The sequence below is a fragment of the Bemisia tabaci genome, chromosome 5 (genome assembly GCF_918797505.1).
Source record: "Bemisia tabaci chromosome 5, PGI_BMITA_v3".
Classification (NCBI taxonomy): Eukaryota; Metazoa; Arthropoda; class Insecta; order Hemiptera; family Aleyrodidae; genus Bemisia; species Bemisia tabaci.
In genome coordinates this window covers 34073063-34097934 of record NC_092797.1, presented here as the reverse complement: position 1 = coordinate 34097934, position 24872 = coordinate 34073063, and the positions used below count along the sequence as shown (strand labels likewise).

Genomic DNA, 24872 nt, shown 5'->3' with positions numbered 1-24872 from the left:
GGTCGGCGTAAAAACCCAAACAAACTAGACGCGAAGGAGAGCGGATCCGCGGGAGAAAACACGCAACTGACTCACGAAATGCGCGCGCAACTCATCTCAAACTGAATGGAACAAATTCACCGAGTGAATCACACGGGGGATATGTGCTGAATTGAGTCGATAGAGGCCACGGAGGTTGATTAGGGGGCGGGGGGGGGGGGGTGAGGGGGGCGCTCCGGCACGATCGAGGTGGCCCGGGAAGGGGGGGGGGGCGCCGCGGAACCACGATACGCCGCCGAGGCGAAACTAGAGGAGCATAACCGACCCGCCATTCATAAAAAAAAGAGGAGTAAGTAAGGTAAGGTGAGACGGTGTCTTCGCGAGTAACTTGCGCATCGTTTGTAGGTATTGTAGGTGGTGCGCCGCGGAGCGTCGCGACGCCCCCCCCCCCCCCCCCCCGGGGACCGACGGTACCGGCCGCGAGCCGCGGTGGATAATGGTTCTGGTCTTGAACGACCATTGACTGCAATTAACCCGATGGTCTGACGGACTCGGATCCGAGGACTCCTAAGTCCTAATATCCACGGATAAAAAGGAGGAATCGTTGCTTCTACAAAACTGATGCTGCCGTGCTAAGTAAGAACGTCGTATGATCATTCGAGAGTTGCCAAATTTCCTTCGATAAAATGTTTATTTTATAGGAGAATTATGAGGGTGTCTAGTATTTTGTAATTTTGAAAAATCCTGATATTTTCCTGACATTTTATAAAAAATTCCTGATTTTTTCATTTTGAAAATTCCTGATATTTTCCTGATTTTTCTCGACTCCTGGCACGGTAGGCAAAAAGCAGTAAGACTTTCTCTGCTGAGGAGATTCGCGTAAGAAAAATTCCTGACAAAACGTCCGATTTTTCCAATTTTCCTGATTTTTTCCTGATCGGCCAAAATTCCTAATATTTTCCGGGTTTTCCTGATGCTAGACACTCTGATTATGAATATTTTCCCTTGAAATTAGACGTTTTAGATCACATTACAAACAAAATTATCTGCGATTTTGGTAGACAAATATTAGCAATGCCAGTATCTTAACCGGAACCAAATTGAGAATTTCTACAAAAGTAGCATCATAACCAGTGGAGTAGTGAGACGAGGGGTACTCTGAATGCGTAGCCCCCATGAGTAAACAATTTTACTAAAAAGTATCATTTTACGTTGGTTACAAAACGGTTGGACACCTCTGAAGAAAACAGTCTTCCTTTCTGCAGGTGATATTTTGGAAAGAAAATGACTATGTCCAGTGCAATTACTTCATTATTGAAGCAAGAGAATAAGAACCAAGTGTATTTTAGATCTTGTCAAAAACTTTACCGATCCTACTGATACTCAAGTTCTGCTATGTTTCCCTCATTTAGATGTCTACACAAGAACTCGAAAGATTTGCTAGAATTACATCAATTCTGAAATCCTTGAGTTGTTCAATTAGACTTAATTTTGCAGATCATTGTGAGTATTTGCGTTAAAAATACTTACTGTGGGAAAGTAAACGAATTGAATAATTTTAAATTTTAGAGAATACTCATGTCAAAAACTTCGGCTGGTTTTCAGCGAAAGAAAAATCTGAATTGTGATTACGGTGTTAGGAAAAGAGAAAAGGAAGAAAGAAATTATGCATTCGTTAGTTGAAAAATGCAAAAATTCAATTTGAGGACATCAAAACCCTCTGGAACCATATTTAGAATTTGTAAAGACTCAACAAGCTTCGCTCAAGAAGGATTAGTCAAGACAGCATACATCCAATTGAACAGAGAAACGAAAAAAGAACATGAATGATAATATCAGTCCACACAAAACTTCCAGACAATATTTGTATCTGAACTTTGGTAAACCACCTTTTTTTCAAGACAAGGTATTTCCATAAATGCGAAAAACATTGACTGGTTAGATGCAAACACATGAAAGTTTAACACATCAGCACAAATCATGAAATGCCACCTTTAAAAGTTGCGAGCAACTGTCATAGACAAAATATGTATAGCAGACAAAATATGAAGCGCACAAATGAGATGAGAATGAAGCTTCTCGACGCAAATTAAGACGACCCGGAAAAGAAAATGAAGACTGCATGAAAGACAGAACGAAAATGTAAGAGATAAAAAATAAACTGTCGGAGGTTAGTGTCGCAAAAACATTTGAATCAGCACCCTCACATTACTCAAAATAAGACAGATTTTTTCTGTGTTTACCTGGCTGTGGCTCATACGAGTAGAATGGAGATGAGGAAGGCGAAGAGGGGACCTCTCTTAAAACAGGTTCTATAGAAAGATACATCATGCATGACAATTAAAAAGCTTACATCACGATACCATGTTGCTAAATAATACTGAAGCTTAAAGTAGGCACATAATGTGAAACAATTTTTTCAAAAGAAAATAAAAGTCTACTGTGCAAATAGATTTATATCGTTGAAAAAATAGGGTGCCAAAGCCTAACAGGCACCAAGTAAGTCTATCTGAATTTCGTTGACAATGCTAGAAGAAGCCTAGACTTAAAATTTGATTCAGCGCCTCCTTGCACCACAGTAAAGTGAAGTTTCAAGTTTGAAGGTGAGACGGACTGACTTGAGAGATTCATTCAGTCACGAAAGGGGAAAAGATGGAATGTAGGCAATGAGACTATCCTGCGATTTTTCAAATCAATTTTTAAAAAATTTGATTTGAGCAATAAATTACTCCCTCAAAGGAAAAATATCGTGATACCTTCCAGAATGATAACAAGCTTTAGAAGCGTAAACTATTAAAAGAATAGAATAGAATTAAAAATCGGATTCTACTGGTTACATTATACGTTTACCTATGGATAAAATTAAAAATTGAAGAATATTATTCTTCCTATTTCAATACGGAATGGACCACTAGACAAGGCACGAATTTCAGCATTCTGATACATGTTTCGTAACTAAAATTTCACGAAGAACACGATGCGCACAACGAAAATTACCGAAATCAACTCCTTACGAAGATATTTAATGATTCATGATGCGTGAATTCAAACCACCCGCTCATGAAAACTCAATGCTCTACGTGATTCACGTCGTGAGCTAAACGTTATCATGACAGTCTCTGTGATATAAAAATCTGGCAACCTCAATCTTGAAGCTTTGGCTCAGCAATAGCAAATTGCTGATAGTTTGAACAACACATGGTGGGAAATGAACATTGCTCGATTGAGAAGCTTGCTGAAACCGTTGTAGTACGCGATTTGACTCACGTAGAGCTTTGAGTTTCTTGTGAGCGGGCAGTTCAAATTCCTCGTAACCAATGTGAGATAAAAACGTTAATATCTTCGTCGGGAGTTGGTTTCAGTAATTTTCGTTGTGTGAATCGTATTCTACGTAAAATTCTGGTTAAAAAACATGTATCAGATCACTTAAATTCGTACCTTGTCTAGTGGTCCATTATGATACTTCTCAGAGACAAATTGTAAATTGGATACTCCAAGCCCACAAAATAAAAATTGAATTCAAGGATCTACAGACCATCCAAGGCGAGGAGGGGTTGGGAAGAATATTGATTCCAAGGAATCTATGTCTAAATGGCTGCATAAAAAACCCGATGAAGTAAGAGACATTGATGTATTCAACTCTCACGGGAAAATGTATTGCAGGGGGCACCTAATGAACAGCCTTCCAGAGAGAAATTTTGGAGAGGTCAATTTTTGATGGACAGGTAACTTGAAAATTCAACAAGTATCTAACAGAATCAAAAACTCATCAAATCCATGTATGTTCTTGGTTTTAAGGGAAAATTGACCTACTTATTGATGAGCTGTTGATAACTATCTAATTGATGTAAGGCAGATTTTGCATGACACAGATTTAAATGAATTAGGTTTTTGTGAGTTCGTTTTGCAATTACACTGAGAGATAGATATTGAGATAAAGACTTGTAAAGTTAATAAAATGGTAAGATAAAATAGGCACCTTTGAAAGTGACAGTTGGTTTGGAATGGAAGTACTTGCACCAAAAGTGAGGATCATTTCTCCAGTGCCGGAATCTACTGTTCAATCGAGGAGAATACTCTGGTGTAGGTGGCTGATACCGGAATGTTGGCTGATGGATTGAAGGATCGAATTTTTGCTGAGCAAACATGTCCTTTGATTGCTTCAAGATTGATAATTGTCTCTTCCGAGTTGGGGAGGCTGACTGTGGTCTAGGTTTCAATGAATACATAGGGCTGTGCTTCGAGTCTGTGTCTGGCGAAGACAATGATCTGGCATGATACGTCGGATCAGGATGCTGATGAGCTATCCACTGACATTCAAGATACGGTGCTATTTCGTTCAGTTCTCGAATATTCGGGGCTGAGGTGTACATTTGACCCATTAATGAAACATTACTCAATGATGGCTTCTTTTCAAACATGCGTCTTATTCGATCAACAGCCCCTGGCGGTAACTTTATTTCAGTTGTCCGGTAGGGTCGCTGGGCTATAGTTGGACGAGATTTAGCCTGTAAGGATGCAGATTTACTTATTATATTGATATGTGGCATGTAGCGATTCCTCATCAAGCTTTTAGGAGATATCGGTCTATACCTTGTTCTTTGCCGCCTTGGATTGGTGATGGTTTCATACTTATTTCTCAAGAACTGTACATCTCCACTTTCACAGTCTCTCACACTATGAGATCTACATCTGTCACTTTGGGATAACATATTGCGTGTGAGCTCTGGATCGCTTTGGAATCTTTTCAATGACACCCATGATGATGAGCAATGGCTGTCCAGTTCATCTAAACTTTCAAATCGGTCTCTTAGTTTTCTAACATCTCCTGATTTGACCATATTCAAATATGCGCGATAGTATTTCATCGGATCAGGAGTGGTGCTTCTAGATCTAAAGATACTTTCTTCGCTGCTGACAGTTGGCAAGGATTTAGGACGTGCAGCATCTGATAAGGAAGTAATTGATTGAGTTGGGGATCGAGGAGGATAATTCTGATATAATTGTCTTTCGCCAAAAATCTCTTTAAAATCTGCAAAAGATTGAGATGGGCATACATTCCTATTTTCTTTTGTTTTTTCCTTCCTGCAAACCACGGAGTTACCTGAGTCCAGATGGATACTCCGGCTGCTTGATTCTTCGACATTTAAATAAGTTTTCAGCAGGTTCCCACTGTCAGGCGAATGACTTTTAGCTTTCTCGACATTTTCACGATTACCCAAATGAATAACTGTGGAGGCATCTGAGCTACCACTCTCTGTTTCAGAATTTGATACAACATGAGTTCCTGCATGAGATTCAACATGCATTTTTGATTCTTTACAAATTTCTTGATCATGACTGGGTTTCAAAACTAGCATATAATTATTTTGATTATCCTCGGTGGTTGCGCAGTGCTGACTCTCCAAATCTGAAATTTCCATGGAGTAACAAGTTCTCGGAGAGGAAACGGAAGATATAGAGCAACCTGCAGATGGCACTTTTTTATAGCTTTTGATAGACGCAACTGCTCCCAAAGTTTCTCTGGGTATGACTAAGCTGCCTGAGTGTCGTTTTTTCTTCATACTATTTTTTTTCGTAACTCTATCCAAAACTTCATGGCTGAGTTTCATTGATATTTTTTTCTTGTCTGTCTCCGATAAAAAAGGTTTTTCACCTGCACTTTTCCAACTGGGAATGGAGCCGATAGAGTTAGATTTCATGCACTCACTTCGCTTGCTTTCTTTTTTTCGAACCAAAGGGGAATAAGTTTGGTCTCGAGTTAAGAGAGAATTGCAACGAACATGCAAAACACTGTCTTGAGGCTCAGGAAAAGATTGAGTTGGTTTTTTCACTGCTGTGACTTCAATTTCATAATTTTCTTTACCTTTGTTCACCCGATTTTGTAACATTTTATTTATGCGCTCTCTCTTTAAGCTAGAGACAGTGCTGTATATTTCATTCAGTTGAGATTTCAATGCATTGACCTGATCCATAGACAAGCTACTCCAGAGTCTTGATCCAATATATTTACCGTACTTCATGCTTGACGGTCTTGGAATGGTGGATGCAGATCTTTCAACTTGAGACACGGGCCTTCCATGGCGAGAACTTGTTGAGGAAGCCAGACTACTAGCTAGATCAACAACAGAGGATCCTCTCCATAAAGGTTTGTAAGTATCTCTCTCTATTGAAAAACTTCCACTTTTTGAAAGGCTCCTTTCTCTGTTCATTTTATAGAACTGCTGTTTAATGTCTTCCACTGATTTTTCACGACTTTTTAGTCCTCTATCTCTATCAATTTTCCATCGAAAAGAGTCGATGTCCTTTGGCTGGAAGACCAAGTCTTTTTCTTTTTGATCCTCTTTGAGCCTTCGGTACAACGCTTTCAACTCTTCTTCTGCTTTTTCTTTCTTTCTTAAGCTCTGCCACCGGTCAAAATCGATAATTTCTTCATTCTTCAATCTGGGTCTCAAGTCGTTATTGGAGGCAGTTTGTTCAAGCTGGCCTAGTCTTTCGAGATTTTTATAAAACTTGTGCAGTTCTTTAAACCTTTCGCACTTTTTAGTCGAATGCATGAGCTCCAGAACATAGGCTTGATAATCAGTGTAGTCATTTAGCTGAGACAAACTCGATGAGCTGAGGCTTTTGATATTTCTAAAATGTTTCTCTTGGAGAGGACTCTTTTGTAACTTTTTGGCTCCGGCCTTCTTGTTGAGGGATTCTGACTCAGCATCTGAACACTTCACGGATGATTTGGCACTTTGAATTCGACGAGAAGATGGTGATCGAGAATGAGATGAGCTTAATCGATCGGAAGTAAGCAAAGCACTTTTTAGTCCACAGCAAAGAGGACTGGGGGCATTTGAATCATTATCATCAGATGGAGAAGACATAGGCGGTTCACTGGAGGACCTGCCTTTCAACACTGGAGGGCTTTCATGGCGGAAATATGATCGCGAACCTGCCCGTGACCATACATTATCTACATCAAATTTTTCAATTTTGTCCAAAAATTCAGCTCGTCGAAAAGAATAACTTGGGCTCAAAGAGCGACTGCTTATCTTGGATCTTAAATCTTGGTCTAAGCTTTTGAATTTTGATTCGGAGACTGGTTTTTTGTGAGCTAAATAAATGTTTAGAAGTCTCAGAGATGGTTCCGATTTGTAACTAATCTTGTTCTCCTCCTTATACAAGCTTCTCGTTCTTTCTATCACAGAAGGTGAGCGATAGATGGATCCAATGCTAGAGGGCGTTGGAGATATTGCTACACGCAGCGGAGCATTTTGAACCGATTCACACTGAAGAGATGAATGTTTCAGATCATTTGAGAGATCACTGAAAGCAACAGGCTCATTCGAAACACTTGGAGGCCGAGTTTGGACAATTTTGATGTCTATAGAATGAATGGAGTTATTAGCGGCACCTTCATTTTTCTTGGTTTTGCCATCTTCGGCTTGAGATTCTGTGTCACTTTTAACCTTTCGCACTTTCTTTTTTCCATTTTTAGGGCTTTTGCTCCTGGAATGTTTATCAGTTGTTGATTTGAGAAGGGATTGCTTTTCAGCTAAGATTTCTGCACTACTTTGCTGCTTTGAAACGTCTGCTTTCCCTTTGAACCGTTTCTTGGCTGTGGGCTCTGGGGTGTCACATTTTTCGACTTTTATTTTCGGCGCAACAGAGGGGGAGGACCAACTTTTATCAGGTGACTGAGAAGCGGGAGGGCTTGGACTTGAAGTGATCTTGACGACTTCTTTGCTCACAACAGTTCTCTTCCGTTCGCTGTTTTTAGCAGAAACTTTAGATTTTTCTACACAACTTTTGGAACTTACAGAACTTCTTGAGCTCAAAATAATGTTGCTTGCTGTTTTCTTGGGACACAAGGATTTCATCTCACTTCTAGATTCTATGCTGGACACAGTAGTCGGTTTCAATAGCTCTCTTCCTTTAGCAGAGATAGCCACAGTAACTTTCAATGCTTTATCTTGGTTTAATTTTGACGGGTTATTAGAATTATAATAAGTTGTTGAGCTACGGACAACAGTTCCAGGAGGATATTTGCTGGAATTTCTGAGCGCTCTTTCCCTTTGATCTGTAATATAATTGCGATTGAGAACCTTGCTGACTTCTGCTGGTGATTTTAAGTCTAGTGATGCATACAGCTTTTTTGAGCTGGCTTCTTGTTGATCTTTCCGAGATCTTAATGAACTGTGCGTTACCTTACTCAGAGGACCGTCTGAGAGACTTGCCGTTTTTGAGAGAGGTTTGGTCACAGTTCTTTTGGCACCAGGGCTAATTGACTTCTGTCGCGACGGTAGACTTCTGGAGAAATTAAGACATGAGGTGATAATTTTCTGACTTTTTTTAAAATCAGATGAAGGTGACTTCTTCTGGCTTTCCTTTGGGACGCCCAATTTATGTTGCAACCTCTCTTTCAAATACTCAACATTCGAATCAACTTCAATGCCTGATGAAGACCTTGCAAGTTTGGTTTTTGATTTTGGTGGGCTCACGGAAATCTTCGATACTAATTGTAACATAGAATTCCTCCTGGATGATTGTCGTTTTGGTGGAGACGGAGGCTCCGATGATTTTTTAACAGCAATAGATGCAGGAGGTGCCGAACGTTTGAACTGAGAAAAAACAGGCTGTATGTTGGAATGCTCGATAGATGTTACTGGATAGCAGATGATTTCCCTCAGAGGCTCAATTGGTTGACTGCGTCTGGATCTGTGGACTCGGATTTTAGTCAGGTGATCCGAAATTGGAAAATATTCAATAACTGAATCATCTAGGATAAAAAGAAAAAACGCTTTTAGCACATGATTCTTCTTTGTTCAAAAATGGTTTTGCCACACTTGCAGAGTCCCGTCCACCAATGCTGCTGTTAGGTGCTGTCTACAATCAATAAATTTCAAACCGTGAAGAGGTGAGTTAAGCAGAAAATTAATGATGTTTCCCAGCCGATCATTGAACAGTCTGTGTCACTGTTTCTTTTAAAGAAGAGTGATTTTGGTGCCAAATAGAAAAAAAATTCACTCCATGCAGGTAAGCTTTGGAGCAGTGCACTTGCGCTGGACAAAAAATACTGCCCTTCCGTGAGGAGAAAAAGGCATGAGTTTGCACTTAGATATTAATTTTCTGGATGAAGTGCTTCAATTTGATAAACCAACTGTCATCTTTCTTCAGTGCTCATTCCAACCAGAAAATGGAGTTGGGCTGAAATAATTTAGAAACATAGAGAGAAGGAACAATACTTCATTTTGAAGATCAATCAATCAATAAGAAATTTTTAAGATGATAACATGAATAGAATATTTGATTGATAGGACTACATTAGTTACTAAAAAAGTTAAGTAGTTATGTGAGGGTTCTTTGCCAATTTTCAAGTTTATTGAAGCTATTTGATAACTGATTTAATTCAAGGGAATTGAAATTGAGGTTTTGAATCAGCAAGAACTTTATTCATAAAATTTCTCATTGTACGGCATTGTGGATATTTCCCATTATCAATTTTTTTTTCTAAGATCCCTTGAATAATGAGGTAAGGGAAATGGATCCGATTGAACATAAAATCTTCATCCTTGAATTTTCAAACTTCAAAGAATTTCACGCTGAAAGGTTCCTAACTCTTACAGTATAGTTGTAATTTAGACCAAAAAAAAAGGAAGGGGGGAAGTACCATGAGAAAATCCATCCTTGGCAAATAGGGCAAAAGCTAAATGCTATTTAAAGCAATACTTCCTGTCCTAATATACAATTTATTCCTGATTCATTCCAGTCTACAATCAGTATCAATTTCGTATTGATACAGTAGGAGAAAAAAGGAGTATACTCATGAAGCAGCTCTGATTCATGTGGCTTACTTTTCTTATAGATTTAAGAAAAAAGGAAAAATATGGTCATGCAAAACCTACCTCACCCTACTTTTATTGAACTTACATGCAGTTCTAGCTTATCAAAAATGTACCTCCCCCCTTTTTAAAAACCTATCTTTGACTACATCTAGTGTGCATTTTGCTTGTAAGATTACTTTTTATAGGGTCTACCCCTAAATGTCATACTCCTGCGTGGAGGGAGGGAGTGGCAAGTGCTACATGGGAATGTTGGACAAGATTATGGTAAACTTTCAGCAATGGTTGAATGGGAGTAGAGTTACCCAAAATCGCTTAAAAATTACAAAGAGTGCAAAATCTGATATTCACTATTCACCTCATAGGACATATCGATGGTGAAACTTCAAAAATGTTCATCTCATTTGCAGTGTTTCAATATCTCAGCTCCTATTTTATTGTTTAAAAGGAGACGAAACCAGCATCATGGCTTGAAACTTTCACGGAATATTCTTTACGTAGAGAATTAGAGTCACCGGAAATTTCAAAAAATGACATTTGGTAGTTTCCCATTTAGAAAATCAAGTATAACAGAAAGTCTGCAACACTGAAAACCGAGATATGCATTTTTGCAGTTTCTCCGTCAATATGAAAATGTCTCTTTGGTTTCATTGAATTACAGCAATAACTGAGGGATAAGAGTGTGCAATAAAATTAGTTTAAGCAGCTGAACATGTTTTGCTGAGATCGTGTTAACTTTTGGTTCTCTTTATTAATGGTGGGGGCTCTCGCAAAGGTGAAAAGAAAAGTGCTTCTTTCTTAAAATAACACATTACTTGGAGAAGAGAGAGGGAGAGAAAGATAAAAAAGTAAAAAAAAAACTCAAGGGTGCACTTCAAAAAATCATGGTGAGTTTATCAATGACTGTCATTGGGAATGAAATGCCAAAACTACCTTAAATGCTATCTGCCAATCTAACCAGAGAATAATATCAAAAAGTTAGTGTAAGAAATCAGAGATGATTTCAATAGAATTTGTGACTCAAGTCCAAAAACAGTTTTCTAGAATCGGAATCTTTCTAAACCAGTCAAAAATTTCATGATAAGATGTAGACTTCTTTGAGCATGATCAGACAAGACAGTGTGTAAAACAAATGGCTCTCAGAGTAACGACTGTGAAGAGCTATTACAAGCTGCGCCAGCTTTGAAAAAAACTTGCATATTAGTGCAAAGCTACCTAGTGGCTAGACAAATGGACCTCTAGACAATGTGCGAATTTAAGAATTCTAGTTTAGGTTTCCTCTTCTAAATGTCATATAGAGCACATCTCGCACCATTGAAAGTACTGAAATTAACTCTCCATTCAAATTTGGTATAGTTGTGATTATCTATAATATTCTCATGGTGACAGATAGAATTTTCAGTAGTTGGATTTGACCTTAGAAGAAAAAAATTGACATTAATTACCTTTTGGTCGTTGAGGAGCTGGCTTTCTCAGTCCGTGAAGTGGCACTTCTCCACCTTTTTGAATTTCTTTGTAGGCCATTTTTTTCTCCGTAGGACTCATGTCACAATTTTCATCTCGCCGTTTAAAAACTAGACTAGAGTCACTTTCATACCCACCATCTTTAAGCGTACTAAAAAAGAAAGAAAAAAAGCACTCACTTTACAGAGTCGATGCTGAAAGATTGAGATTCAAAGAGAACTCAAGTTGGACAACCAAGAAACTGAAAACCATGTAATTAAATTGAAATTCTGAAAATAATTAGGTATTAGAAATAGGGGCAAAAAGGTATTGATTTGAAGCTTTAGAATGGGTCAGTTGCACTGGTCACAGAATCGTATTTTGATGCTTGATTCTTGTAGATTAGCTGAGAATAATAAGTTTCGTCCAAACCGCAAATTTCTATGTTCAATATTAACCGAGATATCGCCCTTTGAGAAGTCGAGTTTTTGATGTCATCCACCACTGTAGTGACACTCTTGATTTTTTCCACCTTGCTTTCTTCCAAGTTTTACGTTGTGTAACCAGTGCGTCACTCATTGATGACAGCAAGGTAGAGGAAACCACAGGTGTCACTACTGCAGTGGGCGACGTCAAAAACCTAACTTTTCAGAGGGCAATGTCTTGGTTAATATTGAACTTAAAAAGTTGCGGTGAGGACTGATCTGATTATTTTTGGCTAATCTACAAGAATCAAGCATCAAAACGCCGATTCTCTGTCCAATGCAACTGGCCCACTGCGGAAAAATAAAGAATAACGGAGTAGAATTGACTTCTTTGCAGGACCTCATTTTCAGATTTTTGGACGACCATAGAGAAAAAAGCAGAGGGTTATCATTTGTACATTTACAGGTAACAAACCCTGAACAATCTTTCCTTCCCTTACACTCCTTACTTTCCCATTGGCTCTTTGCTCTCTTTCTCTCCCCTATTACTTAGATCTTTCTACATCCCTGAGGTGGCCGCAGAAAAATACGAGCACATCCTTCTTTTTCCTCAATGATACATAGCAAGAGATGATCTTCTAATTGTTTTGAATTTAAGAGTCATGAGCCATACAGCACTGTTTACTTACTATGTCATGAAATGCTTTTTCTGTTGTGATGGAGGGTTGCTTTGATTCCGATGACCACCAGTTTCACCATATTGCTAAAAAAAATATTAACTATCAGATAGAAGTATCGATAAAAATATTAATAGATGGAGTGATAGTAGAGTATGGAATTTATTGGTTTCAGAGTATCTGAAGCTGCAGTTGAACATTAACTGAAATGTAGCACATGTTCATTACAATGATCAGGGATAGTGGTATTTCTACGTCTGGTCATGAACTATGAATAACAATGAATAAAGAGTTCCTCAGATGAAACTAGAAATTGTATGGATGACGATGCTCAAATTATTGTGGTGTCTTAAATGCACTGCATTTTTTTAAGTTTACACATCAATCAGGGAAAAATGTGCACAAAACAAGATATTTAGACGTTTACAATTAAACTCTACCAGGATTCGGTTATGAGTCATTATATGTATTAACTTTCTCTTTTTCTTATCAGCCTTGAAAGATAATTTTAAAAAACTTCTGTTGTGAATAAAATAAAATTTTAATAAAAAAAAAAACTTTTAGTACTTTATTTAAAAATGTTTGAACGCTAGTAACGCTATAAAATAATTGGAATTAGAAATATCAATAGTATTGTAATAGTACCTTATCAAAGATCTCCATCATTTCATCCCACCACTGTAAACAAATTATATTTGAGGATTAAAGACAAATAGATCACATACATTAGTTGTCAAAAATGTCAAATATTAATCACGCGCATTGAAGTACCATTTTTAAATTGCACTTGAAACTAAATGACTGATCCAACAAGATAAATTGTTCAAAGCAAAAGATTTTTCACTTTTGAAAACAAACTGTAGACTCTAAAAACTCTTTCCTATCGAAAGCAAAAATTCAACGATATGAGAAAATCCCCATGTTCAGTTTTGTGCAATCTGATGAATCAGAAATTGGCACGGTATTAAATTTAATCTGACAATGAAACAACCACATGAGTCCATAGACTGATACGTACATGTTTTGGTGACAGAGATACCTCCAGGCTCAAATGATAATAGGGCCATAATGTCGATCACTAGTGCCTAACATGTTCCAAAATCAAGTTCCTGCCCATTTTATTAACTACCGTCAAAAATCACAGGACTGAATGATTTAGGTCTAAAAAACATGTTTCAGAGATAGTTTATGGAGTTATGAGATCATAATTTTTGGACTGAAAGATTTTCATTATATAGTTTGACATTCACCTGTCAGTTATTGAAGCCTTGCGCGTACACAAATTGAGAGCGCTGTCAAATATTGGCAATCAAACATTAGCAAAAGATATTTTCACCACAGAGATGAGTAATTGCATTTTGAGGGTTGCTAGTAATAATCTATTGAGGTTTTAAATCTAGGATTAGTGCAAGATATATTTATAGTCGATATATCTATGATAGATATATCTATGATCGAATGTCATTATTCCTTTACTAGGAATAAAATAACTGGCGCCCAAACTTTTTCTCACTGATTTCCTTCAGAACAAGACTGTTTACTTATTATCCATTTTAAATCAGGTTGGTTTTGCGAATAAATTAACAAATATGTAGGTAAAATACAAACTTCTTTGGTTTCTTTATCTGCTATCGAACAACGACCAGGTTCATAGTTTTCTATGCGCCCGGGTTGGCTATTGTAAATTTCTACTGCATGCTTCAAAGCTTCATTACTGGGCCTGTAATGAAATAGATATGAACATTGTGAGTTTTTTCCATGAAATACAAAAGATAAAGTAAAATAGGCTTCTTGTAATTTTTAAACAAAAAAAAAATTCTGAAAAACACAAAGAGAGAAAGAAACATGCAGAGTCAAAATTTTACGGATCCACTCCAAGGGATATTTCCCTCAATTCATTAACCGATGACTGCCACGCCGGCTTGTGGGGACTGGCATATAAAATGATCTTGATTTCCTCAAATTTCTATCTACAGGCTCTTGGCCGAACTAGAAGTTACTTGAATTCTTGAAGTCTTGTAATTGTCATAAACGCGTGTAATTTGATATACTAGCCACTCCGTCTAACTTCACTCTTCTAAAATTGGATTTTTTAGCGAAGGAAACAAGATATTGACTTGCTATTACTCCCAGCAATAATCAAAAGGTGCAATAATTCCAAAAACAATGGTAGGCCTCAATTGTGACTCTTTTGAAGATGTCCTCGAAAAAGATTACTTACTTTGTGCGAGGAACATAGGATAGGCTAGCATCATTTTCTTTCGACTGGTTTCTTCTCCTGTCTAAAGTTGCATATTTGGCAGCTATTTTGTCAGAATTGTGATTGGTTGCTTCTGGTTCCGAGCTATATCCACTATTCCCATTACGAATTTGTTGTGATGCACGGTCAACTAAAAATTTTAAATGACAAAAGTCAATGAATGAATTCACTCTTCCTGCTGAAGGAGATGAGAGAAAGGAAACTAAGATAGGTGGAGGCATGTACCACAAGGATCGCAAAACAATGTTCATTTTACAAAATTGACGCCTCATTTTATTCATGAAGTCTCTTGACAGTGAAAGGAAGTATAGGTAAGCTTATGATATATTTTGAAAACTCAGAGGCAACATGAAAAACCGCCTAATGAAAGAAGAAGTAGCGTTAGCTGACTGGCAAACCAAATTTCCCGTTTCAAGCAGAGACACTCTGATAGGAGGTTACGACATCCTCTACGAAGCAGGAAATTTGGTTTGGCGGTCAGCTAATGCTACAAATATGTTGGAGGAGAGTAAAAATATCAATGTTCTTAAGCTGTCAGAAGAAATTAGTGATTTTCTAGCTTGTAATAAAACTACAGGTAAGATATTCGATAGTTGGAAGATATATATTAGTGCTTTGTTTTTTAAAAGATTTGGCATGGAAAAGAATTGAAAGAAGTCAAAAGCAAGCCTGGATAAATAACTGTTCTGATGGACTGTGAGGGATGGATCCACTCAGATAAAATTTAAGTGTTCTACTCTGGTAAGCTGATGTGAATCATGCCAATACTCCCCTTGAATAGGTGGACAATTGAGACGATATTTATTCATAATGTGATTCAGTATCGTATTCTAGGATCAGAAACAGTGCCTGCCATATTGATCTAAGATAAATTTAGGTAACTCTAAAATCAGGCTCTCACAAATGTAACATTGCATATTAAGTTGGTCTGTTACACCTATCATTAAAATAAATCCTACTTGCCACAGCGGGTAAGTAAAGGCCAAATTAAATGAAGTTATAAAGCTAGTTTGATGATGCATTAACAGATGATGAAATTGTTAGTTGTCCAGTTATTCTCAGAGTATGCTACGACTAATTAAAAGAGCAGTGAAGGATGTTTTTGAAGATAAAAGATTCTTAGTTGACAGTTTAAAGGCACAAATTTAAGATGTTTTTTGAAATTTGACTCAATATGAAACGTGAGAAATTCAAACAAATGAGAAAGAGGATATTAATTGCATGATAGAAAGACACATTACAAACGTAACTTGAAGATTTTAGAGACATTAGTTACGTACAAACTGACACGTTAGCATTTCATGAGATGAGAGTGGTTCGACCTGATTATGCCGTTAAGACATCAAGCACATTAGTTCATTAATTACTAGGATTAACTTGTGAGTGTTTTTTTATTTTTGTAAAAATACGAATGCTAAATTAGTCTTTCCAAAATTGTTCATAGTTAGTCACCTGGTTGGTTTGGCCAGTATCGAACAGTAACATTTGATTCTGTAAAATTAAATATTTTCTGTACTGATTTTAACTGACAACACTCTTTGATCTTGCTCTTTGCATCGACCTTTTATGTAATACATACACACAAATAAAAGTCCTCAGATTTAAGAGAAGAAATAATAAATGCAATGAGAAACTATTCTTTTTAACGCGGTTTTTCTTTTTTACACAGTGGATAAAAATAAAAACAAAAGGTCTTTTGGATTTGATCATAGATTTAGATTTATAAGTTGAGATAAACAGTCAGGATGTCTCAGCTTTATTAAGCGATTCAAGAGGGAGCCTGACAATGCAACAACACCCCCTTTATTGTAATGTAATTCTAGCTCTTGCAAAAGATTGATATGTACCCAAGAGTAATTTTTTTTGATAGACCAAAAAACTAAACTTTATATCTCCACTATCACTGCAGAAGTGCAACAAATGTTATAAAACATAGTTGCGTTGAAAAGATTGAGTGTTCATGTAAGATAAAGACCAAATGTCACAAGTGGTCAATAGCTACTATGTGTACCTAAAAAATCTCAGCTGTTTTAACGTTGAAATGATATTTTGTCTCTATCTTACATTCCAACAGATGCCCAATCTCTAAACAAGTGAATTGCCACAAATGTGAAGTAAATCTTGCGTTGAAAGGCAATGTGCAACAAGGACTAATTTTTTTCTATTCAATTGATTCTAGACTTTGAAAAAATGCTGTGATGCAAAACACTAAATTACAAGACATTATCAGTGGTGTGCAACTTTTCAAACCGGTCCCACCACAGAACAGGTGCACAGTTCGTGCTACCGACTAAAATTATATCATATAATAACAAGTGGGTTTCAATGAAATTAAACCACTGAATTTTTGGCTTCTTAAGTGCTCATTTTGACACATAGTATTCAAAAACTGTGGGCTGTAAGCTAATAAAGCCTGCCAATGAGACAATAAATACATGCCTCATTAAACTTTGTGATTAAACAAGTTATTTATCTCTTTTTGTGAAATTAAATTTTTCATTACATATTAATTGACTTATGAACCGAGTGCCGACTAAAAGGACGAGTATTCTCGTTTTATTGAACATAGTATTGTGACTTTCGAAGTTATTCAATCACGTTTAATCCCTTAAATTTACTGGGTGCTTGGCAATGTGGACAAGCAGATTCTCTTGATGAGTTTAATTTCTGGTATTCCTCTTAGAAGATGAACTTTAACTTTTAAATATTCATCAAGAGTACTTACTATCTAAATTAGCTTGATGAAGCGACTCGTACATTCGTTTGTACCATTTTTGTTGATTTTCTTCTCTACCACCCTAACGAAAAAGAGAAGGGGAAAAAAGTGAAAATTAGTACAGCATTGCAAGAACATCTTTGCAGTAGGAAGAGAAAATAATATTATGCATACACATCAATGGTGAAACAAAACATCTGTTTCATAACCCTAGTGCTTCAAAACTTTCTTTTGAAGGCATTTCATTATTTTAAAAAAATTTGCTAAAAAGTACTCAAAATTTCTATACAGCTCAGAAAAAACCTTGCGGAATTTTACAAATCAATGATGGTTGTATTTCATTTTCTTGTTTCACTTTCATAATGAAGGTGAGGTTACCAGTTCTTGGATTTCAACCAAGTGCGGTCGACAAAGTATGGTGTTCGAAGTGTTACACCCCAATAAACAATTAAAATATTTTATGCAACGATGGAGTTTGTGTTGTGGGGGTACATTATGCAAGAAGTCTAAGGCCTTTGACTGAACACGCAAAAGAATAAATAGAATTATGCGGCTGTTAATCTCTCTGTTTGGTATCAGTAAATCAAGATCAAGTTGTATATAGCAGCACTAGCAAAACAAAAATAGACAAACGTCTATTACTGATGTAAGATTACATTCTTCCAGGTGTGGCAAGCAAACTATGAAATGCAAAGTGAAAAATGCAAAATCAACATTATAAAACATATATATATGTTTTACTCTCGTGGTCTATACTCAGATTTCCAAATTGAGAACCCCCGGTAGGAATTGTAAAGAGAAACAATGCCCTACTACATTTTCAGCATTCATAGTCGTTACTTTTGAATCATTATACTATATTATGGCAGAGACTGAATTTCATTTTCAGTTGTCAACTTACAGGAACATTATTTGATGAGATTCTGTCTGCATTTGATGATTTGGTCTTTTCCGTTGGTTTTTGCTCAGTATTCATAACTTTTTTGGATTGAGCTTTGGATTCTTGATCTGAAAAAGAAGGAAATAATAAAAAGTTGTTAGAAAGTACCAGCAAACAGCAAATTAGCTACTTTATGAATAAGAATTCCCAAATCAAAAAAATAGATGAATTGCGGAAAACAAAATGATGATAAAAATCAAGTAATGCACCAAGGGAGAAAGAAAGCTATTTTTGAAGATCATAATTCACAAGGCTTAATAGTAATAGGTACCCTCATTTTATTTCCTCCAATTGACTAAATGAAATCAAGCCTCCTCTTTTGCATACTACTAATGATAGAATAATGCTATTCTAATTTTAAAATAAATAAATCAGTAAAGTCTATGCTTTTATCAAACTTTAAAGTGCTCTTCAATCTTATGGAAACCCCACAAATCCAAAATAAGTCAAAGAGGCTTGATATAGGTTTTTGTACAAGTTTTAATGGTTGTAAAATTAAATGAAAACAAACCAAAACAAGCTGTAGCTTGAATCATTGTTTTTGATTTGCAAAATTAATTGAAACAGGGTTGCAAAATTTGTTTTTTCCCTGTTAGGTAAGAACAGGGAAAAGACATAAGAGCCTGATGAAGTTAAAAGAAGCTAAAGGAGAAAGGTTAAAATAGATAAAAGGACTTACTATGGCGCAGTGAAAGGAAAAAGGAAGAAAAATATGAGCTGAATAGGCCACTTTTAAGTTCTGCTATTTCATAACCGTTTCTCTTCAGCCTCTTATCATTGAGAAGAATTCGAATGCTGGATTCAATATTTACAATGCCTTATCAATGATAGTACAACAGCTGTGATAAAATGACACCTATTCAATGAGGATCAGAGCTCGTTATGTATGAACTGTCATCAGATCAAGTACTTGTCTCTTAATCTTCAATAGCTTATTATTAAATGAATGAGAATCATTGATTCACAAGTTGAAATCATGGAGGGGGGAATTAGGGAGTATACTGTAATATAGTGTGTTAATGTGATGAGCCCCTAAATCATAGATTGATCATATCAGTGGAGTTTTACATTTCTATTGACTGCAGATATTTCTATCTTTCTGTTTTTACTAAAAATAAAAAAAAAATAAAAAAAAAAAATAAAAAATAAAAAATAAAAAAAATAAAGGATTACGGATAAGTAATATTCTAGATGAAAAAGATTGGTGACTTACTATTTTCAGGCTCAGAGGTTTTGGTCTTTTCAGGAGTCTCTTTGGTATACATTTTTTGGTCATCTAAATATGCAGCACCTTTGGACAACTGCCCCTCTGAAAAGAAATAAAAAATGAGAGATTCAGATAATAGAATTTTATGAAAATGGCTGCATGCCGAGGAATATGTACAAGAATGGGCTTGAAAGTACCGAACTTCATGCTACAGGTACAACAATTTAACATTTTCATCACACTTTTCAGTACATTTCTTTACATATTTCACAGTTGAAGTTTTTTACTCTTTTGAAAGTTACGGAAAATATCTTTCATTTTGTTAGTAATTAAAGAAAAAAAGGGGAAAAATATCTTTCATCATCTCTCCAACAATAAAAATTACAACCCAAGTGTGAGGTTCATTGGGACAAGGTCATGATTAAACTAATGCACACTCATCACAATAAAAACTGATGGAGATCAAAAACAAAAATCTGAGCCAATGCACAACAATGAAACAAACATTCGAACTGATAGCCATTGAATTAAAGTAAACAGAAACAAAAGTAAAAATTGAACAATTCTAACTCACAAAATTATATTAAAAAGGAAGTAAGGTTGAAGTTCCTTCTTCAAGGTCTCTTGCCGCCGTTTTACTAATGCTTTTGTAAAACTGAAGCGTGAAATTTTTCTGCGTGGTTTCTATTTGTTTAGCTATGTGCATCTTCATATTTAATCAGCGATGAATATTAGTGGCTAAAAGAGGCTCAGAGGAAATTCAAAACTTTCCAGAGGAAAATAGAAAGTCCAGTCAATAAAGCTGCAGTTAAAATGGATAGCTAATTAACTTGAAAATTCTTACAGTAAGTAATGAATTTAGGATTGCTCTTTGAGGAGAACAAGTTTGAGAACTAAGGCACCTCATAAAGAGAGATTAGAATATCAACCCTTACCTCAATTGAGCATTTTAAGGTAAAATAGCTAATCTAAAAAGCAAAAGAAAAAAACAACTGTCTGACTGCAAAATTCAAAGCACATCCAGTCTATCTTGATGTACTAGGATAGGAACTTTAAATTTTTTTATCATGCCTTTTGTAATCACATCAATTATGAAATTAAATGGATAAAAATATTTCCTTGAAAATCTTTCAAACCTTTTTATCTGGGGAAGGAAGTCAAAGATAAAACAAACACAACTCAAATACTAGCCAGCTAAAGAAAAGCAAAATGAATTCTGAACAGAAAAAAAAGAATAAGAAAGTCAGGAAAGCAATGAATTGAGTTGTATGGGAGAGCGGAAACTAACCCTTATGCGTCTGTGAATTTGATCCAAACATAATTTTAATACACACTTTCGAACATGTGGAATGATAATTTATCAGCGATAGAGAGAGATTGATTTTCTCGTTAATAGCTTTTACACAAAGAGTTCATCAACCAAACTCATTCTCAAACATTCTACAGCAACACCAAAAATGACAAAAAAACAACAAAAACCCGCCGATAAAATTAATTGTGATGACTAGAAAATCACTGGCAGTTATAGAACTTGAAGTCTAAAAAATACTGACCGAATGAAACCTCTTTATTCTACTCCTGATATAAAAATCAAAATGAGGGTATAAAAAAAGAGCAAAAAAATGGCACTACCAGATAGTTTTAGTGTTGGGAAGTTAAAATCAAAACCTTCGTAAGAGAAACTTAAACTATGATAGGATTAAGGGTAAACATGCACCTCGGGCTTTTTGAAGCAGAGTTATGGTAGGATTTTGAGATTTGGGCAAAGCCAGACCACACTGACCCAACACAGAATGATCTAACGATCGAAGTTTTGAATTTTCATTGTTATTTTGGTTCTTTATTTCGAGTCTCTTCCCTGAAACTGAGAAAAATAACACGCGATGGTTTGTCAAAATTCAGAAAAATGCGATCCAATATACCTCTAAAAATAAATTCAGACAAGAACTGAATCAATCCGATTGTTAACATTTTTGCCTTGAGAGGCATATTGGAACAAAGACAGGCCAACATAAACCATCACATTCAAGAAATAGGAAAGATGCACAAGGGAAGGAATGGGAGTTAAATAATTTACATTCATCTTTCAGTGTCACAATGAAAGAGAGTAAGACGAAGAAGATTGAAAGTAAGACTCAGAGCTGTATAGATGTAAGTTTCAATTATCCGCCGCTTATTACTCTTAAAATTACTCTGATCAACATAGGATAGATGAAAGAAGTTAGTATACTAGCTCTTTCAGAGGAACTTTTGATACAGGAATGAAATGGCAGACATAGCCTCCTACCAGAGAGCGCATTCAAGAAAAGTTACGATTCTATTCCAAAGATTAATTCCTCTTGTTACACTGTTTCACATAGCAAACAAAACAGGAATACTGTGATACCAAAGTATCAAGATGTGCCATTGACGCCATTCCATTAGGAGTTTCAAATCATAGGTGACAGAAAATGATATTGAGATAAAATGACGGTGCGTAAATGTTCACCTATCAAGGAAAAAAGGAAGGATGAATAAGAATAGGTCCTCACCTGAAGAAAATGCCGAGATTCTTTCTTTGACAGAGGGTCCGACTACCTCCTCTGATTTTTTCTCTGTCCCATTTGTAGGGATTGGTAACTTTGATTGAAACCCTCCTGATTCCTGCAACAATTTTGGAACAAATATTAAATACTTTAAAAGATAAATAGTACTGAAAAATCCTTAAAACCGAAAACCCTAACTTCAGTGCCTCAAGATGAAGAATATTCTATGGAATAAAATAAATATTTTTCTTTCTACGAAATTGCTACAAAAAGTAACCCCATCCTTGGAAATATTGCCTAGAAAATTCTGAAAGAACGGATTCCAACAAAGCATCATTAAAGACAGGGTAACCTGTTCAGATGAATTGCGGCATGGGCGAACTAATTTTTGATACCACCATGGGTAAGACAAGACACCCTCTCTCCCCAAAAAGGGTATCCTGAAAATATAATAGCCATCACAAACTAATAATAAGTGATAGCCAACCCTCTCAACTGACGATTTAAAGGTGACCTTAAAGTGATAAAAATTATATTACTTAAATTTAGAAGTAAATGAATATCAGAGGAGATAAAATCAGAAACTAAATTGAGATTAAGGTCGAAAACCCGCATTACCTTATTCACTTTGGAGGCCTTCCTCGCAGGAACAGGAGATTGAAATTTGACAGGTTTGAAAGTTATTTGATCAGACGGGGTGGCTCGCCCACTGCTCTTCGGAGTCCATACCGGGGGGATGGGCTCCGTGTTCCCATTTTTCTCATCTTTTTCCGAGTTTTTCGGCTCTAGCCTCTGATTCTCGTACACCTTCCTTGGAGCCTCAGGGGTGACCGCTGGCGACCAGACACCTGCAAAAAGTCAAACGGAATGTAAAAATAAATTTTCATAGGTGAAAAAACATCAGATAGGTACATAACATTTTGGTGCAGGGAACAAGTTGTTCAATTCTTGTAAACCAAGCTGTAAAAAAGTTCATCTTTATATTGGAGGAAATATTTTTTTTTTAAAATATGTGCTGTTGGAATGTATCGTCACTGCCTTCCCTCCAAAAAATTGAGTTCCACTTCTTATAGAACCAAGTAAGACTGATGCGGTTGTTTTGCATTGAGAATTCCAAAAGGACAATGAATTTTTTTTCCAGGTCTAAGACGATGCAGCTACTGCCATTAATTTTTCTTTTCTAAAGCAGAATATGACCTTGGATTTTTTCCAGCATTTACCGAAAATTGAATTTTTAAAAAGACATTTTTGGAGCTTCCTAAAACCCCCTGCCACCTGCTTTGAAAAATTCGAATTTTCGAAAAATAAGTAGGTGCTGGAAAGAAACCAAGGTAAGTTCCAACTGCAGCGGCAAAAATTTAAATGAAGTAGCTCATTAGACACAAGGTGAAAAAAGTGGCCCGTTTTTTAGACGCAAAACGATCGGATCAGTTTTAAGTGGAAGTATATCAACGGATTAAGCCATTTAACCGGGAAAACTTCGGTATCAGACAGCGCAGGCATACCGCAGGCAGTCCGTGGCATACCGAGGATATATTCTGAGATATTTTTGGCTGCTGCATTCAAAAATGGCTTTACTTTTCCTCTATTATACTAAAATTCCGGAAAATTCAATTTTCTCCGAAATAGCCCGATTTATCAGGAAAATTCCAAAGATTTTAAGCCCTCCATAATTTTGTGATATGATGATATTATCGTCATTAATCATTTGATAATGAGTTGATTAAAATGCAGGAAAGACTGGGGGTATCTGAACCACCTCGTACATTACTGTCTGAATATTCTGGAAGTAATGCAAGCTTAGAGCAAAAATAAAGACATCCGCTTGGATTTACCTGCCGATGCCGTCTCGAGTGAATCTTCGCTCTACAGATAATTGAAAAGAGTTATTTTTGGCTTAGCAACACGCTGTACGGCAAATGTAGAATGAGCTACGCATGAAAAAAGTACGGGCACTAATAGGTTCTTTATCGTGCGAAAAGAAGACATAAAAAAGATGTGTATTTTTAGCTCGCTCCTTGCAGTCCATCACCAAAAGGACGTCTTTAAAAGTAAGAGCGGATTTTGGACACTCGAAAGGGCACAACCAGTTTCATATAGCTATTGAACTTTTACATTAGGTACTCTATGCGTAGTCTAAATTTGAAAACATGCAGCTCGTGAAATTCCTTAAAATTATCCGATGTTCTTGAATTTTCTCCGCATTTGTGTTGAAAACATCGTATGTCAAACCCCCGCATGGAAGATTACAGAGCGACACATCGATCGGGTTAAAAAATTCATATTGTTTGGGATGATATTCGATGTTATTCGGCATTGACGGTGAAGCTGCCAAACTATGGGTCTCAATTGTAGTGTTTAACAAATAATCACTCATATTTGGTTTCTCCAGGAGAGTGCTGCTCAAATTTTTTGCACGAAATATTCAGAGAACACTGGAAAAAAAAACACATTGGATCTAGAGTCCAGACTCTTAAAAACATCGACAAGAAAAAGTACTCTTGATTCAATCAGAATCTAGCTTAAATCAAGAACCAAGCCTCTTAATATAAGCGGATCTCGTTTTGATTCGAGCAAAAATCCGATTGAATCAAGAGTACTTTTTCTTGTCAATGTTTTCAAGAATCTGGACTCAAGATCCAATGTGTTTTTTCCCAGTGCATAAGAAAAACCTCGGACGCTTGTGAGGCTGATGAGAGGCGAAATACAAAACACCTTCGGTTGGGGAACTTACAGGAAACCGAAGAGAAAAAGAAAGAACAGCGTTTCCATTTATCAATGACATGGGGTCAAAGAGGGGAAAACTGAAGAAAAGCAATTAAATATTGACACAGAAAGAGGGAAAAGAAGAAAAATTACATGAATAG

General features: G+C 36.4%; 1 protein-coding gene across 2 annotated transcripts in view; it reads right to left on the bottom strand.

Moving 5' to 3' along the window:
- LOC109037384 (Cbl-associated protein) overlaps window positions 1-24872 on the bottom strand; it is an 84242-nt gene that overhangs the window by 35071 nt on the left and 24299 nt on the right. The window contains exons 2-14 of one of the 2 annotated variants that reach the window (XM_019052007.2): window positions 22624-22853; window positions 22012-22123; window positions 21198-21344; window positions 19487-19582; window positions 18235-18341; window positions 17343-17415; window positions 16070-16108; window positions 14579-14747; window positions 13966-14077; window positions 13003-13035; window positions 12370-12443; window positions 11258-11427; window positions 2223-2291 (exon numbers count right to left, since the gene is read on the bottom strand). In XM_019052007.2, the coding sequence (XP_018907552.2) occupies window positions 2223-2291; window positions 11258-11427; window positions 12370-12443; window positions 13003-13035; window positions 13966-14077; window positions 14579-14747; window positions 16070-16108; window positions 17343-17415; window positions 18235-18341; window positions 19487-19582; window positions 21198-21344; window positions 22012-22123; window positions 22624-22853 (1431 nt within the window). The remainder of the gene's footprint in view (window positions 1-2222; window positions 2292-11257; window positions 11428-12369; window positions 12444-13002; window positions 13036-13965; window positions 14078-14578; window positions 14748-16069; window positions 16109-17342; window positions 17416-18234; window positions 18342-19486; window positions 19583-21197; window positions 21345-22011; window positions 22124-22623; window positions 22854-24872) is intronic. The other variant, XM_019052008.2, reaches the window with a different exon arrangement.